The sequence below is a fragment of the Onychomys torridus genome, chromosome 7, assembly GCF_903995425.1.
Source record: "Onychomys torridus chromosome 7, mOncTor1.1, whole genome shotgun sequence".
In the NCBI taxonomy this organism is placed as follows: domain Eukaryota; kingdom Metazoa; phylum Chordata; class Mammalia; order Rodentia; family Cricetidae; genus Onychomys; species Onychomys torridus.
In genome coordinates, this window is record NC_050449.1 from 99,154,786 (window position 1) to 99,171,863 (window position 17,078).

At 51.5% G+C, this 17,078-nt stretch overlaps 1 protein-coding gene across 1 annotated transcript; it reads left to right on the forward strand.

Moving 5' to 3' along the window:
* Window positions 1-3,916: 3,916 nt before the first annotated feature.
* Tlr9 (toll like receptor 9) lies at window positions 3,917-8,480 on the forward strand. Its single transcript, XM_036193759.1, has 2 exons — window positions 3,917-3,938; window positions 4,740-8,480. The coding sequence occupies exons 1-2, from the start codon at window positions 3,936-3,938 to the stop codon at window positions 7,833-7,835; spliced, it is 3,099 nt and encodes a 1,032-aa protein (XP_036049652.1). The 5' UTR covers window positions 3,917-3,935; the 3' UTR covers window positions 7,836-8,480.
* The last annotated feature ends 8,598 nt before the right edge of the window (window positions 8,481-17,078 follow it).

The following is a 17,078-nucleotide window of genomic DNA, read 5'->3' on the forward strand; positions in this document are numbered from 1 at the left end:
GTAGTGTGGCAGCTAAGCTACATCCACAGTACCCGGTGCTTTATAACAAACACTTTCTCAGCTTCCTGTCCACACTTCCCCTACAATAATGTAGCATGGGAGGAATTAGAAGGTGGATCCCTAAGAAGGCACTGTTTGTTTTGGTATTTTCAAGACAGGGTTTCTCTGTGTAACAGCCCTAGATGTCCTGGAACTAGCTCTATAGACCAGGCTGGCCTTGAACTCAGAGATCCATCTGCTTCTGCCTCCTAAGTGCTGGGATTAAAGGTGAGTGCCACCACGGCCCGGCTTCAGTGTTTGTTTTTTGAGCTGAGGATCGAGCCCAGGGCCTTGCACAGAGACAGAATCTTACTATGTAGCCCTGGCTAGCCTGGAGCTTTGCTATGTAAACCAGGCTGGCCTCAAAATCACAGAGATCCACCTGTTTCTTGCCTCTTGAGTGCCAAGATTAAAGGTGTGTGTCACTACATTTGGCTCCTAAGAAGGCACTGTTGATCCTACCACCCTGGGTGAGGGCTCTCTGGCTGGGTTTTCATGGCACCAAGGCTATAATGGGTATTCTAGCGACCTGTATCTTGGAGTCTCCAGTCCTATGTGTCCTTGACCATGTTGTCAGCATCCCTGTGCCCGTCTTCAGGCTTGCTTTCCTATTCCCAAGGAATGCACACTGACTCTGTGGTCCATGAGGAGTCACTTAGCCTCTGAGAAAGTGCCCAAGTTTGATACTCAGCAGAAGCCAGGGGTCAGTCTATGCCTCTGAAGAATGGGTAGACAGACACCTCCTAGCTCAGGACAGGAGGGCTGGAGAAACATTTGGCTGCTGAGTGGATACTGTCCTTTCTCCTGGATCAGAACATTGTCCCATTGCAGGGGCCCTTTTGTACCCTGTTAAAGCCCCTAGGATTATGGGTAGAAAATCTGGGACCCTGGCAAAGAGCCACAGGAGACTCAGCCCAAATACTGGTTCTCAGGCAGGCAAGAAGATAGCGCAGATGACGCTCAAGCTGCCAAGCCAGCCCGATCATTGGCACCGCGGACACTGTTTACTATGGAAACCACTCTGATGAGGGTCTGGGCAGAGCCAGGAGACTGATGTAGAACCCTGCCCCTTTCGGGAGGAAGGCCCATTATTCTCTCATTCATTCATTTATTCAGACTTCACTCAGAGATACCCTGACCACCAAAGCTGAGTGGGCAGGACATAGCCTCAGCAGATATTGAGCAGTGCCACAGACACAGGTAGAGGTTCTTATCCTCAAGAAGTCAACATTCCAACAGGAGAGTAAGACAGTATCCAGCAGTGCATGACAGGTGGGTGGCATGGTGTGGCAGCAAAGAGAAAACCAGCAGGCCACAGTGCTCAGGCAAGCCAGGCCTGGGCTGGCAGGCTCACTTACGTCTGTATTTCTTTTGAGTCAGGGTTTCACTATGTGGCCCGGGCAGGCTTTGAACTCTCATTCTCCTGCATCATCCTTGTGGTGCTGGAAGAACGGGTGTGTCGCTGAGCTAAGAGGTCCATGAGAAGGTCAGGGAAGGCCCCATGGAAAGAGAGGATGGTATGAGCAGTGTATAAAGGCAGAAAATAAAATGGACCATGTGGAGAATCTGGGGAAGAGAGTGTCCAGGCAGAAGGAAGAGAATGTTCAAAGGCCCCGAAGCTAGAAAGTGCAGAGATACATCCAAACAACAAAAAGCCAGGGTGGCTGTCAGCAGATGGGGAGAAATGGAATGGCAGGGAGCATAGAGCCTGGGCTACTGTTTGGACAGTGACTAGGGCTCCAGACAGTTATGGAGGGACCTGGGTAGAGGAGGGACCCAGAATGGAAGTTTTGAACAGAGAAGGTGGAGAGATGGCTCAGCAGTTAAGTGCATTGATTGCTTTCCCAGAGGACCTAGGTTCAGTTCCCAGCACACACATGGCAGCTCACAGCTGTGTATAGCACCAGTTGCAGGAGATCTGATGTGCTCTTCTGACCTCCTCTGACACTAGGCTTGCAAGTGGTCCAGGCAACATATACACATGCACACACACACACACACACACACACACACACACACACACACACGTATACACAAGGCCTTTCCAGGGGCTCAATGTGAATTGCTGGGGATATCTTTCTGTTGTGCATATATGTTGTTCCCATTGGTTAATAAAGAAGCTGCTTTGGCCTATGGTAAGGCAGCTTAGAGGCAGGCAGGAAATCCAAGGAGAGAGACAGAAAGAGAAAGGCAGAGTTGAGGGAGACACCAGCACCGCCAGGAGAAGCAAGGCATGAAAGTACCAGTAAAACCACGGCCACGTGGCAACTTATAAATAGGAATGAGTTAAGGTATAAGAGCTAGCTAGCAAGAAGCGTGCCATAGCCCATGCAGTTTGTAAATAATACAAGCCTCTGTGTGTTTACTTGGGTCTGAGTGGCTGCGGGACCTCAAGTGAGAGATTGTTCTGGACTGCAGGGAGCCAGGCAGGACCCGAGAAACTCACGGCTACAGTGAAGAGGCTGCAGGAGACGAGAGAGCAGGACCAGGGTGATGTTAGAGACGACGTCAGCGCAGGCAGGCAGATAGGTGTGCAGGGTTGTGAGCAGTGGGCAGCTTCTGAAGGGACAGTATCAGGGCTTAAGATTCCCGGGGCTTTCTAGGGCTTTGGGCTTGAACCATCTGAGTTCCAGTCACCTGGGCCAAAGGAGAGTGGGAAGAATTGTGTGGTCAGTGTTGCATAGCACTTTCCTCCAAGGGAGGCGTCCCATCCTTCGGGGAAGCTCCTTAAAACTCAGGATGTGAACAACTGAAAAGCTTCAGGAAGTCCCTGAGAGGGATCAGATGCACTAGGCCCTCGATCCCCAAGCTGGTACTCACAGTAAGGACCACTGAGAGGCACTGTCAGACAAGCGGGGGGGGGGTAGGGTGGGGAGTGGGGGATGGGTAAGAGGGACCTGCCTGAAAGAAGCAGAAACCAGCTGAGCTGCCTGGAAAAGGCTCTGACCAGCTGAGTTGCCTAGAAAATTCCCTCTCCAACATTTGTGAGCTGCCACCCGATTGGGCTACAAAGCTGCAGGTTTCCAGCTTTTGTGGAATCCATGCTGGGGTGGGCTTTTGGTGGTCTCTGAGTCATGTCTGTCCCTTTAAGTGAGCCTTCACCCATACCTTGTGTCCATAACTCCAGGAAAGCTCACCGGCTAGCCAACTGGGACTCGGGTGCTGACCTCAGCTTTGGTCTGTCATTGGTTGCCTTTCTCAGGTGAGTACACATCTGCACGCATCTCGCCAGGAATCATGCCACACAACAGCAAGATCACCCAGAGTTCCAGGTGGACCAGCCACTGGGGTCTGATGGGCTACGGGGGGGCGGGGGGCTGGGGATACAGAGCAGGAGCTACTATTCCCGGAAGAGATATCGAGGCTGCTGCAGTGGTGAAGGCAGATAGATGTTGGCTCCAGCCTCTGGCTCACAGAGGCTCCTCAGAGTTCTAGGGAAGGAGCAGGTGGGGGAGCCTGCCCTGGGCGTACCCACAGAGCAAGCACAGAGGCATGAGAGTGAGGTGACACCTTCCATGCGGGTGTCAACACTCAGCCTAGCTCTGCCAAGCTACTTTAGACCCTGGTTTCTCATTGACCTTGGGCAGGACTCTGGGCTTTGGTTCCTTCCCATACCTCCCAGGGGACAGATATGAAGCCCTCATGGCTGACTGTGGGGTGAGGAAGAGAATGGAAAGAGGAAGGGGTGAAGAGGCCGGCCTGCCTGCCTGCCATTTGACTATGCAAATGACCTGTGACTCACGGTACCACCTGCCCTCCCCGGGTAGGGATAAAGTATCTATCAAGCTGTAGTGAAAGTATCACTTCCTCAATTCTCTAAGGGACCCTGGTGGAACATCCTTCTCTGCCGCCCAGCTTGTCAGAGGGACCCTCTAGAGAAGACTCCATTTCCCAACATGGTAGGACTGCAGTTCTCAGCCCCCCAGGGGGTGGGTGTCACGGGAGGGGATGATGTTCGAAAGGTCACAGTGGAAAGGACAGTCCACTCGGTGCCCTCGGGATATTCATGGACCCCTAAGGAAATTGGAACAAAAGTCATTCTCTGAGCAGGGAGGGTGCTAGGTGGGTAGGGAGGCTGAGGCCTGGGACTTCAGTCCATGGTGGCGGCTGACCTTACACACAGCAGACCCGCTGCCCGTTGCTCCCTCTGGGCCTTCTGAGTCTCAGCAGGTTGAAGGTTCTCAAGTCAGATTGGGGAAGCAAATGGAGGTTAAAAAAAGCTAGTTCGTACCAGCGAGGAGCCAGCTACATCTCAGGGGGCTTCGGAGCTCCCCGCCCTTTGGCCAAGGAGAGGCCAGGAAGTGAGTGGAACACAGCTTCAGGGAGGCTGCAGGAGCAGAGCCCAGGCAGCTGCTGTGTTCAGGAGAAAAGAGCTGAGGCCCCAGAGGAGAGGAAGAGAAAGTGTGAGAGGCCCACTGGGCCTGTCGGATTCTGTCCTGGCCCTGCTATGGTTTGCGTTCCCAGCAAAAAGCTCCAAGTCTAGGGTCTGGATTTCAGGCCCAATCCTGGTTCTGTGTCCTAATCCTGAGTCAGTGGCTGAGCCTAAAACCAAGGAGCAGTTCTGAGCAGGCGGAAGGAGGCTGGAGGGTGGGGCACTTGGAAAGGATTTGGAAGCCTTGAAGGATGCCCTAGTGAGGAAGAGAGGGTAGGAGAGGTGGGCAGGATAACACTAGACACTCACCCAGTCCTGGCTCTCACAGGTTCTCTGTCACAGGACCCTTCACCCCTTGTCTCTCCTGATACAAGCTGCAGTGCTGGCCGAAGTCGTGGCCCTGGGCACCCTGCCTGCCTTCCTGCCCTGTGAGCTGAAGCCTCGTGGCCTGGTAGACTGTAACTGGTTGTTCCTGAAGTCTGTGCCCCGCTTCTCGGCAGAGGCTGCCCGTTCCAACGTCACCAGCCTCTCCTTGATCTCCAACCGCATCCACCACCTGCATAATTCCGACTTCGTCCACCTGTCCAACCTGCGGCACCTGAACCTCAAATGGAACTGCCCGCCCACGGGCCTCAGTCCCATGCACTTCCCCTGCCACATGACCATCGAGCGCAACACCTTCGTGGTTGTGCGTACACTGGAAGAGCTGAACCTGAGCTACAATGGCATCACCACTGTACCCCCACTGCCCAGCTCCCTAACGAACCTGAGCCTGAGCCACACCAACATCCTGGTACTAGATTCTACCAGCCTCGCTGGCCTGTACAACCTGCGCTTTCTCTTCATGGATGGGAACTGCTACTACAAGAATCCCTGCGGTACGGCAGTGGAGGTGGCCCCAGGTGCTCTCCTGGGCCTGAGCAATCTCACCCACTTGTCACTCAAGTATAACAACCTCGAAAAGGTGCCCCGCCAACTGCCCCCCAGCCTGGAGTACCTACTGGTGTCTTATAACCGCATTGTCAAGCTGGTACCTGAAGACCTCGCCAATCTGACCTCCCTGCGAGTACTTGATGTGGGTGGGAACTGTCGCCGCTGCGACCATGCCTTCAACCCCTGTACAGAATGTGGACAAGAGTCCCTCCAGCTGCACCCTGAGACCTTCCGTCACCTGAGCCACCTCGAAGGCCTGGTGCTGAAGGACAGTTCTCTCCACACGCTGAGCTCCTCCTGGTTCCAAGGCCTCGTCAACCTTTCAGTGCTGGACCTAAGTGAGAACTTTCTCTACGACTGTATTACCCAGACTACGGTCTTCCAGAACCTGACAAGCCTGCGCAAGCTCGACCTGTCCTTCAATTATTGCAAGAAGATATCATTTGCCAAGCGCCACCTGACAAAGTCCTTCGAGGGTCTGGTGTCACTGCAAGAGCTGAACCTGAACGGCATCTTCTTCCGATTGCTCAACAAGAACACACTCAGGCCACTGACCAATCTGCCCCACCTCCACACCCTGCATCTTCAGATGAACTTCATCAACCAGGCCCAGCTCAGCATCTTCGGTACCTTCCCAAACCTTCATTTTGTGGACCTGTCAGAGAACCGCATCAGTGGGTCTTTGATAATGTCAGCAGCCACCCCTGAAGAAGCAGACAATGGGGAGCAGGAGAGTCTGGGGTCTGGGGTTCCTGCCCCAACTCTACTGAGCACCCCTGGCTCTAAGGACTTCATGGTCAGGTGCAGGAACCTCAAGTTTACCTTGGATCTGTCTCGGAACAACCTGGTGGTAGTCAAGCCAGAGATGTTCGTCAACCTCTCACACCTCCAGTGCCTAAGCCTGAGCCACAACAGTATTGCACAGGCTGTCAATGGCTCTCAGTTCCTGCTGCTGACCAATCTGCAGGTGCTAGACCTGTCCCATAACAAGCTGGACTTGTATCACGGGCGTTCGTTCACTGAACTCCCACAATTGCAGGCCCTGGACCTGAGCTACAACAACCAGCCCTTCAGCATGCAGGGTATTGGCCACAACTTTAGTTTTGTGTCCCGCCTGTCCATGCTGCAGTACCTTAGCCTGGCACACAATGACATTCACAGCCGCGTGTCCTCACATCTTCGCAGTACCTCGCTGAGGTCCCTAGACTTCAGTGGCAATGCTGTAGGCCTCATGTGGGGTGAGGGGAACCTTTACCTCCAATTCTTCCGGGATCTGCGTCGCCTTTACCAGCTGGACCTGTCTCAGAATCGTCTGCATATCCTCCTGCCCCAGAACCTCGACAACCTCCCCAAGAGCCTGAGGATTCTGAATCTCCGTGACAATTACCTGTCTTTCTTTAACTGGAGCAGCCTGACCTTCCTGCCCAACTTGAAAGTTCTGGACCTGGCAGGAAACCAGCTAAAGGCCCTGACCAACGGCACCCTGCCTAATGGCACCCTGCTCCAGAAACTGGATGTGAGTAGCAACAGTATTATCTCTGTGGCCCCAGCCTTCTTTGCTCTGGCTGTGGAGCTGAAGGAAGTCAACCTCAGTGACAACAACCTCAAGACAGTGGATCGCTCCTGGTTTGGGCCCATAGTGCCCAACCTGACAATGCTAGACGTAAGAAGCAACCCTCTGCACTGTGCCTGTGGGGCGGCCTTCGTGGACTTCCTGCTGGAGGTACAGACCAAAGTGCCCGGCCTGCCCAACCAGGTGAGGTGTGGCAGTCCCGGCCAGCTGCAGGGCCGTAGCATCTTCGCGCAGGACCTGCGGCTGTGCCTGGATGAAGTCCTCTCCTGGGATTGCTTTGGCCTTTCACTGTTGGCTGTGGCTGTGGGCATGGCGGTGCCATTACTGCAGCATCTCTGCGGCTGGGACGTCTGGTACTGTTTCCACCTGTGCCTGGCATGGATACCTTTACTGGCCCGGGGTCGGCGCGGCGCCCAAGCCCTGCCCTACGATGCCTTTGTAGTGTTCGACAAGGCGCAGAGCGCAGTGGCCGACTGGGTGTATAACGAGCTGAGGGTGCGGCTGGAGGAGCGGCGCGGGCACCGAGCCCTGCGCCTGTGCCTGGAGGACCGGGATTGGCTGCCGGGCCAGTCGCTCTTCGAGAATCTCTGGGCCTCCATCTATGGCAGCCGCAAGACGCTGTTTGTGCTGGCCCACACGGACAGGGTCAGTGGCCTCCTGCGCACCAGCTTCCTGCTGGCTCAACAGCGCCTGCTGGAGGACCGCAAGGACGTGGTGGTGCTGGTGATCTTGCGCCCCGATGCGCACCGCTCCCGCTACGTGCGCCTGCGCCAGCGCCTCTGCCGCCAGAGTGTGCTCTTCTGGCCCCAGCAGCCCAACGGGCAGGGCAGCTTCTGGGCCCAACTGTGCACAGCCCTGACTAGGGACAACCGCCACTTCTATAACCGGAACTTCTGCCGGGGACCCACAGCAGAATAGCCCAGAGCAACGACTGGGAACAGCGGCACCTTCACGCCTGGCCATCCGGGTTGCTCCGCCTGCCTTGCTCTGTCCTGCTTTACTTCACCGGTATCTGGCAGGTGTTCGATACATGCTGCCAAACCACCAATCCCGGGCTCCTGGGCGGTGTGGGTGGGAGGAGAGATGGGAAAATTCTCCATCTCTCCGCACAGTAAAGAGAGAGAAGATAGATAAAAACGGGACCCACAGAACAAAGGTTGGCTGTGAAGGGCAATTTTCTTCGCCGGCATCTTCCAGGAGGGTCGGAAGATAATCACCAAATGTGGACCTGATCCTTCCCAGAGAACAGGGCCAGGTCTGGCTTTTTTGTTTTATTTTTTTAAAGCTGTTCTCTGAATTCCCCGCCCTCCGTGCTGGCCTGTGTCAGCACCTGTCTGTCTGTCTTGCCCTAAGCAAGGTCCTGAGAAAACTCCCAAGCAGGGCTGTGTTCACTACTAGGTGTGTAGGAAAAAAGGGATGATTGCACGCTCGGGGGAGCCGGGGGCATGCCTAAGCTGGACAATGAAGGCCAGCCTTGATTAGAGTCCCGTCAGTGCCAGCAGCAGCAAGGAGCTGAGAGCCACAGATGATCAAAGGTGTATTAAACCTGTGTGTGTGTGTGTGTGTGTGTGTGTGTGTGTGTGTGTGTGTGTGTGTTGTGTGTGGGTATGTGTGGTGTGTGTGTGGTGTGTGTGGTGTGTGTGTGTATGTGGTGTGTGTGTATGTGGTGTGTGTGTGGTGTGTGTGGGTATGTGTGGTGTGTGTGTGTATGTGGTGTGTGTGTGTGTATGTGGTGTGTGTGTGTGTGTGTGTGTGTGTGGTGTGTGTGTGTGTGTGTGTGTGTGTGTGTGTGTGTGGTGTGTGTGGTGTGTGTGGGTATGTGTGGTGTGTGTGTGGTGTGTGTGTGGTGTGTGTGTGTGTGTATGTGGTGTGTGTGTATGTGGTGTGTGTGTGTGTGGTGTGTGTGTGTGTGTGTGTGTGGTGTGTATGTGTGGTGTATGTGGTGTGTATACACTCGTACATGTGCATTTGGAGGTCAATCTCACACAACGTCTTTCTTCTGGTGCTATACGTTTGGTTTTTGAAACGGTCTTTCCAGAGCTCACCAATTAGCCTATGTTGGCCAGCCAGAGAGCCCAGCCAGCTTCCCAGCCCTGGGATTCTAAAGGCACTCACCACACCTAGCCTTATCACGTGGGTTTGGGGGATCAAATTCAGGTCACCATGCTTGCGTGACAAGCACTGTACAAACAAGCCATCTTCCCAGCACTGTGTCTGCCCTTTGGACATCATGACAAACATTGTCACCTTTGAGAGCTGTGTGGTGAGTTAAAACACAGAACAAATCATGACCAAAAAAAAAAAAAAAAAAAAAAAGCCTAACAAAAAAATTCAGCAGATGGTTTTGTGTCGGGCTGCATTCACAGCTGTCCGTGGGTCCACCAGTCTGTGGGCCACAGACTGAACACACCTATTAAGATGAACTCCTAATCCACCCCTTCCCACTTCCATCCAGAGGTTCATGCCAGGTCACTGTACAGACATCAAAAGACACCTGGTGAGCTACCACCTGGCTACAAAGGGAAGGGGTCCTCTTCCATGGGCTTGTCTCTCAGACCTGCTTACATTCAGGCTGAGGCCTAGTCATATCTGATCAAGATGACTATGTACATGTGTTTCTTTCTTCCTTTTTTTTCAAGACAGGTTTCTCTGTGCAGCCCCAGCTAGCCTAGAACTCACTATGTAAACCAGGCTGGCCTTGAACTCAGAGCTCTGCCTGCCTCTGCTGCATGAGTACTGGGATTAAAGGCATGTGCCACCACTGCCCAGCTTTTTCTTTTTTTAGTCAGGGCTCGCTACATAGCCCTGGCTAACCTGGAACTCTATGTAGACCAGGCTGGCCTGGGACCCACAGAGATCCACTTGCTTCTGCCTCCAAAGTGCTGGGGTTAAAGATGTGTACTACCATGCTCAGAATTTATTTTTTTAATTTTAAATAAATTTGCCTTTATTTCGTATGTATGTGGGGGCGGGGGATGCGTGAGGGCCATGACTGGCTTGTGGAGGTCAGAGGTCAAAGGAGTCAGTTCTCTCCTTCCACCGTGCGCGGTCCAGAGACTGAACTCAGTTGGAGATGTAAGTCAGTTCCAGAAAAGAAGCTGCACCTCCCACCGAGCCTTCTGAGAGGTTGCTTAAAACATCAGTCATGTGTGGAGGTTGGACTGCTGTGGGCCCAGAAACTAATTACAATTTATCTTGGGCTACAATTCTAATAAATTATAACTTACCTCTGACTGGCCATTCCTTGCCTGTCTCTCTGTCTAACCGAACAGATAAATGTGTTCACTTAACAAAAACATAGGGCTTTCCCCCCCCCACCAACCAAAAGGCTAAGAATGTTATCAGATAGCAGCTGAGGTCGATAGTTGCAGTTCACCTGCCCTCTCCTTTGCTTGAACCCACCTACTTACGTTTCGACCAGTGTATTTGAAAGGTGGCCCAACTGGAAGTGTTTTTGTGGGGTTTTTTTGTTTGTTTGTTTTTCCTGAGACAGGGTTTCTCTGTGTAGCCCTGGCTGTCCCGGAACTCACTCTGTAGACCAGGCTGGTCTCGAACTCACAGAGATGTGTTGGAAGTTCCTGCAGAGCTGCAGCTGGTTTGATTCTGGGGTGTTATAAGCACCTAGCTTTGATCTGTCTTTTGTGATTGTTACCTTTCATCTCCACTACCTTCCATGTAAATCTTGTCTAAAGGTGCAAAGCCTGTGTAAAGCTTGGTTGGGGAACAATCCCAATCCAGAAAACTGTGATAGTCCTTAACTGGCAATTTGTATTTGGCATTGTCCCTTTGGGGAGCTTGGATAAGAGGTTTTGGGATACAAATTAACTTGCTAAAGGTGTAAATTGGAGAACAATAAAAAAGCCCTTTGCTAAGCTACAAGTGAGTCAGTCCAGAGAGACTGATCCCCCTGTAGCTGCAAAGGCAAAAGATTTCTTCCCACACAACAGAGATCCACCTGCCTCTGCCTCCCAAGTGCTGGAATTAAAGGTGTGCGCCATTATGCCTGGTTTCTACTTGTGATTTTCTCTGTTCTGTTTCTATAAGAATATCAAACTGTTACCACATTGGAACATGGAATTTGAAGTAACCTAAATCTGTGTTCCCAGACCATGGTCACTGGCATTTGGTTCCAGAATAAACTATCTCTAATCCCCTTCAAATCCAGAGTTTTGTTTTTGTGTCAACAGAGACAAGGGCCTTAACCAGATGGGTCTTCTAACTGGCCCCTAAACATTTTTTTTTGTTTGTTTGTTTGGTTGGTTTTTGTTTTTCGAGACAGGATTTCTTTGTAGCTTTGGAGCCTGTCCTGGACTAGCTCTGTAGATCAGGCTGGCCTCGAACTCACAGAGATCCACCTGCCTCTGCCTCCCAAGTGCTGGGATTACAGGCGTGCGCCACCATTGCCCGGCTTAACATTTTTACTATGTTTATGTATTTGTTTATTGTGGGAGCCTTTACCCACTTGGCTGTCTCCTTTCTTTCTTTCTTTCTTTCTTTCTTTCTTTCTTTCTTTCTTTCTTTCTCTCTCTCTCTCTCTCTCTCTCTCTCTCTCTCTCTCTCTCTCTCTTCCTTTTTTTCCTTCCTGTCTGTATTTTTCAGACACGATCTCACTACATAGCCCTGGCTGTCTTAGAACTCACTCTGTAGACCAGACTGGCCTCTAACTCACAGATATCCTCTGTCTCTGCTTCCTGAGTCCTGGGATTAAAGGTGTAGACCATCACTCCCAGATCTGTGTTTCTGATTTTTTAGGTACAGTGTAGACATCAGAATAGAGCTAGTGTGGGTGGATAGGGTCCGTTGAACTTGCGGGTAGTGTTGAACCTGGAACCTTCAGGACCCTGATCCTGAGACTGCTGTCTTCAGCACCACAGCCAAACAGCCTTTGAGAAGCAGAGGAGAACACACAGCCTCACAGAGCTGGGGTCTGGAGGGGTGGAGCAGAACTGAACCGGTTTGGCAGGCTCAGGCCAGCGGCCATTCAGGGCCTCCTACTCGGGGGTGGGGGGGAGTGTTGGAGCTAGCCACAGACGAACTGCTGATTTTGCAACCTGTTTGCCAGCTGCTCTGTTCCTCTCCCTGGCATCTCCAGGCATAGCCATGAAGGAAGTACAGGTCATCTTCCTCTTTTGTGAGTGTGTGTGTGTGTGTTACTGGTGTCTGAACTCAAGGCCTTGTAGATGTTGGTACTTTACCACTGAGCTATACTTTTTTTTTTCTCTCTCTCTCTCTAAGGCTTACTCAGCCTTCTTTCTTTCTTTCTTTCTTTCTTTCTTTCTTTCTTTCTTTTTTAAATAATTTATTTTTCTATTATCAGCTTGATACAGTACAAATTCTTATCCTAATAGTGAAATGTTTCACTGAGGCTTGCCCAGTGATTGAGTAAAACCAAAACTTACTATAAGCCACAGTCATCCTAGGGTGCCCCCTGCTATGTAGCCTCCCTGGTTCTGTGGATTGCAGTATGGCAGTTTCTCAGAAAATTGGGAATTGATCTACCTCAAGGACCAGCCATACCACTCTTGGGCATATACCCAAGGAATGCTCATCCATACCACAAAGATACATGCTCAACTATGCTCATAGCAGCACTATTTGTAATAGCCAGAATCTGGAAAAAACCTAGATGCCCGTCAACTGAAGAATGGATTAAGAAAATGTGCTTTATATACACAATGGAGTACTTACTACTCAGCAGAGAAAAACAATGACAGCATGAAATTCTCAGGCAAATGGATGGAACTAGAAAATATCATCCTGAGTGAGATAACACAAACCCGGAAGGACAAACATGGTATGCACTCACTCATAAGTGGATTCTAGATAGAAAGCAAAGAACAATCAGAGCTATAACTTCTTTCTGGCTCAAGCATGGGCCTTCTGCCATGATGTCCCCTCTTATCTACTCAAATGAAAGGCAGGACAGTCCCTGGCCTACCGAGGCCCATGAGTCCCATGCAGGCCCTGTCCTGGGTGGCCTGGAAAAAGAAAACACAAGAGCTTTCCTCTGCAGCCTGAAAGCCTGGGAAAGTCCCTGTTGAGTGACTCGGATTGTCTCAACCACAGCCCGAAGCAAAAGGAGGAAGCAGGCTCCTGCCTAGGGCCAGTGTTGGGCTGTTTATCTCCCAGGACAGCAAGGCTGCTCTCCCGGCGGTTCCAGGCAGAATATGTGTCTACTCAATTACCCACTCACCTCACAGGTGCTCTGAGCAGTCTGTGAGCCTGGCGGGGGCAGAGCTCCACCAAGCGAGGTTAGGTGGGAACCAACTCTCCTGCACTGTGGTTAAAAGCAGAGTTTCTGGATGGCTTCTGGCCCTCTCCTCCACACTGTTATTGGCTCAGCCACATCAGGAAAAGAGTTAGGACGCTGGTCAGGTTACCAGGGACTGCATTCTAGCTGTTTGGGTTGTCTTGGGCAGGCAGCCTTCCTGTTGGGAGCTTCAGTTTGTTCATCTCTAAAGAGATTGGCCAGAGCTATTGTGTTGATGACGTGTATAAAGGCCTCAGCTGTCTTTGTTGGGAATGGGGATTGATGCTTGGATCCATCAACTGACAGGGCCCCGGCTCCGTTGTTTCTCTTTCCTCCCAGAGGATGACACTCCTGGCCAGGAGTCCCTGCCCAGGTCACTGACAAGGTCTGAAGGTGGGCATCGGAGGTATGGGAAGTTCTCTGTGAGAGAATCTGCAGGCCTTTGCGTTGCCTCCTCCTGTCAGGGAGCAGTGAGGACCAAACAAGTTGAACTATAGGCACAAGATAGGAATGGCTGACAGGAGGAAAAGGTCAACCTGAGGAAAGTCTGCATACTAGAAGTTTTTATACACACTTGTATGTGTGGGTATACATGAGGGTGTGCACAGAGGCTAGTGGACAACCCCAGGTGCTGTCTTCAGGAATGCTGACAGCTTTCTTTGAATCAGAGTCTCTTCTTGGCCTGAAGCTCACCAATTGAGCTAGATTGGCTGGCCAGTGAGCTACATGGGTTCTCCTATCTCTGCTTCCGCAGGACTGGGATTCTGGGAACGCACCATCATGAGCGGCATTTCTAAGTGGGTCGGGGGTCAGATCGGGGCCTCATGCTCACAAGATATGTATTTTACTGAGCTGAGCCCCCTGCTGTTTTAACTAACAACTCACTTTGTGTCCTAAGCATCTAAACATCCTTGCCAACAAAACTTCCACGGCATCATATAGTTTCACATTAGGTTGGCTTAGAAAAGCTATTAATTGTCATTTTTAAACAGTCACATGTCCCATCTGCTACTTGCAGACTCTTCCATGCTGTGTTTTCATAACCTCAAGAAGCAGGAAGGGAAAACAGACCCGCAGACCTTGTTCACCCTGCTGGCTCCATCTTATGAAGGAAGAGTGGGTCTTCCCAAGCATTCCGACATTCGCCCTGCCACAGGCAAACAATCCCACTTGAAGGAAAGGTGACGGGGGTGGGGGGCTGGGGGGTGTTGTAGGCGTGTGAACGTGAGGGACAATGGGTAGCTCTGGAAGCTGGGAAGTCAGGAAGGAACTATATTGTGGTTCTGAGGTGATGTGACTTCTCTCATACCCAGTGGTTTGTCTGGGTATGATGCCTTTATCTGCTGGGACCATGACGCAGCCAAGCTCCACGCAATCCGTCAAACAAAGGCACGTGACCTATAGGTCTCAGCATAATCCTGCCCGGTGAGAGCATGCCATTGTCCCATCTACAGCTGTGAGGCAGACAGGATTCTCATTTCCAGATGCCTGGCCTTTCCTCCGCTCACTTGTTCTGTCTATGTGATCGGGGTGTCACTAGGGCCCCTTTCATTCAATCAATACATATTTTCTCAGCACCTACTGAATATTGGGCTCTGTGCTGGACTTGGAGGGGACAGAATGGAGAAGACAAGCTGTCCTCAAAGCAATATTACAGCCAGGTGGTGGCACACACCTTTAATCCTAGCACTCAGGAGGCAGAGGCAGGCGGATCTCAGAGTTCTAGGTCAGCCTGGTTGACAGAGAGAGTTCCAGGACAACCAGGGCTACACAGAGAAACCCTGTCTCGGGGGTGGTGGTGGGGAAAGGGAGAGAGCAACCATGTGTGGAGACCAGGGTGTTGAAGGGCACCGAGGTAGGAGGCCAAGAAAAGTGTGGAGTTCCAGAGGCTATTTACAGGACTGTTCTCAGCCAAATGGCTGCCATCTGCAGGAATTCAGCTGGACCTGCTGGCCAGAGAGCATCAGAGCTGGGCTTGTTGACTCTTCGAAAGGGTGTAGGCAGTCTCATAGGACCCTTGCCCAAGAATCCAGCCACCCCTTCTGGGGTGGTTTGAATGTAATTGGCCCCCATAAGATCATAGGGGGTGGCACTATTAGGAGGTGTGGCTTTGTTGGAGTAGGTATGGCCTTGTTGAAAGAAGTGTGTCACTGTGGAGGTGAGCTTTGAGGTTTCATATATGCTCAAGCCACGCCATGTCTCAGTTCACTTCCTGATGCCTATGGATCAAGATGTAGGATTCGCCGGGCGGTGGTGGCACATGCCTTTAATTCCAGCCCTCGGGAGGCAGAGGCAGGTGGATCTCTGTGAGTTCCAGGCCAGCCTGGTCTACAGAGTGAGTTCCAGGACAGGCTCCAAAGCTACACAGAGAAACCCTGTCTCGAAAAAACAAACGAACAAAAACCCCAAACAAACAAACAAAAAAAGAGTTGCCATGGTCATGGTGTCTCTTCACAGCAATAAAAACCTTAACTAAGACAATTGCCCTGTAAGGAAGCTTGAACTCATTATTTCTCCATAGTGAATTCTGGTGAATACACACCTTGGTTTGTCATTGGGACTGTAGGAGGAGGGGTTGGATGCTGTTTACATTTCTCCAAGGGAAGGAATTTTAGCAACAGAGGAGGTGCCTGGGCTAGCATGTCTGGGAAGGTATCCTTAGGAATTTTTTTTTTTTTTCAAGATTTAGTTATGTATATGACTGCTCTATCTGCATGTATGAATTTATGCCAGAAGAGGGCATCAGATTCCCCTAAAGATGGTTGTGAGCCACCATGTGGTTGCTGGGAATTGAACTCAGGACCTCTGGAAGAGCAGCTGATACTCTTAAATGCTGAGCCATCTCTCCAGACCCGATTTTTTTTTTTTTTCCTAATTTGAGACAGGGTTTCTCTGTGTACCCCTGGCTGTCCTGGAACTTGCTCTGTAGCCCAGGCTGGCCTTGATCTCACAGATCTGCCTGGCTCTGCCTCTGCGTGCTGGATCAAAGGCGTGCGCCACCACACCCGGTATGAAAACTTAACTTGAATTAAGAGTGACTATACAGTGACCCAGAGCAGGAAAGTCTAAGCAGAGAAAGACCTAGAGTGAAGCCCAGCTACAAGCAGAGTAAACAAGCAGGGGTGGAATGATTAGTGGGGCGAGTTGGTCAGGAACCCAATCCATGCGTAGGAGTCTAGGACTCTCACTACGATTAGAAGAGTCGAGTTTCTGTGTGAGAGGAACAGGGTGTTTGTTTGTTTTGAGACAGGTTGGGCTTGAACTTGATACGCAGCTGCTCTACCTCCTCAGGGCTGGGATTATAGGAACGTGACAGTGGTGATGCCTGGTTTATGAGAGGTTGGTGATCAAATCCAGAGGCTTTGTGTACACTAGGAAAGCACTCTGCCTACCGAGCTTCGTTCACAGTCTGGATCTGTGGTTTATAAGACCTCTCAGCCTGCTTTTGGGGCGGAGGCCAAGGAGGATGAGGGAAGTAGTGGCCTGCCTGAGATGGGTTTTGCTGCTGTTATGGAAGAGAACAGAGCTGACTCCAGATGAGAGACCGGATCATCTGGGCCAATGATGTGAGGCCCATGTGCAGAAGGGGTTGTGGGGTGCGGGGGCAGGGTACTTTCTACACCCTGCCAGGTGGAGCACTGAGTGAAGCAGGACCATCTACAGTCATAGGAGCACCCAGCTCAGAGGGAGCACCGCTGAGAACAGTGAATGGCCCATCTTAGACTTGAATGGGAAAGCTGTGAAAAACCCAAGGCCAACCACTCGACACCACCGAGGGATCTAACGAGGGGCAGCAGAGCCAGTGGCTGGGGTTGGCAAGACAGGCAGTATGTGGCAAGCAGAAAGCAACCTCCACAGGGAACAGGGGTGGCAGGGGCTGTGCAAAGAAAACGGGACAAAGACGGTTGCAG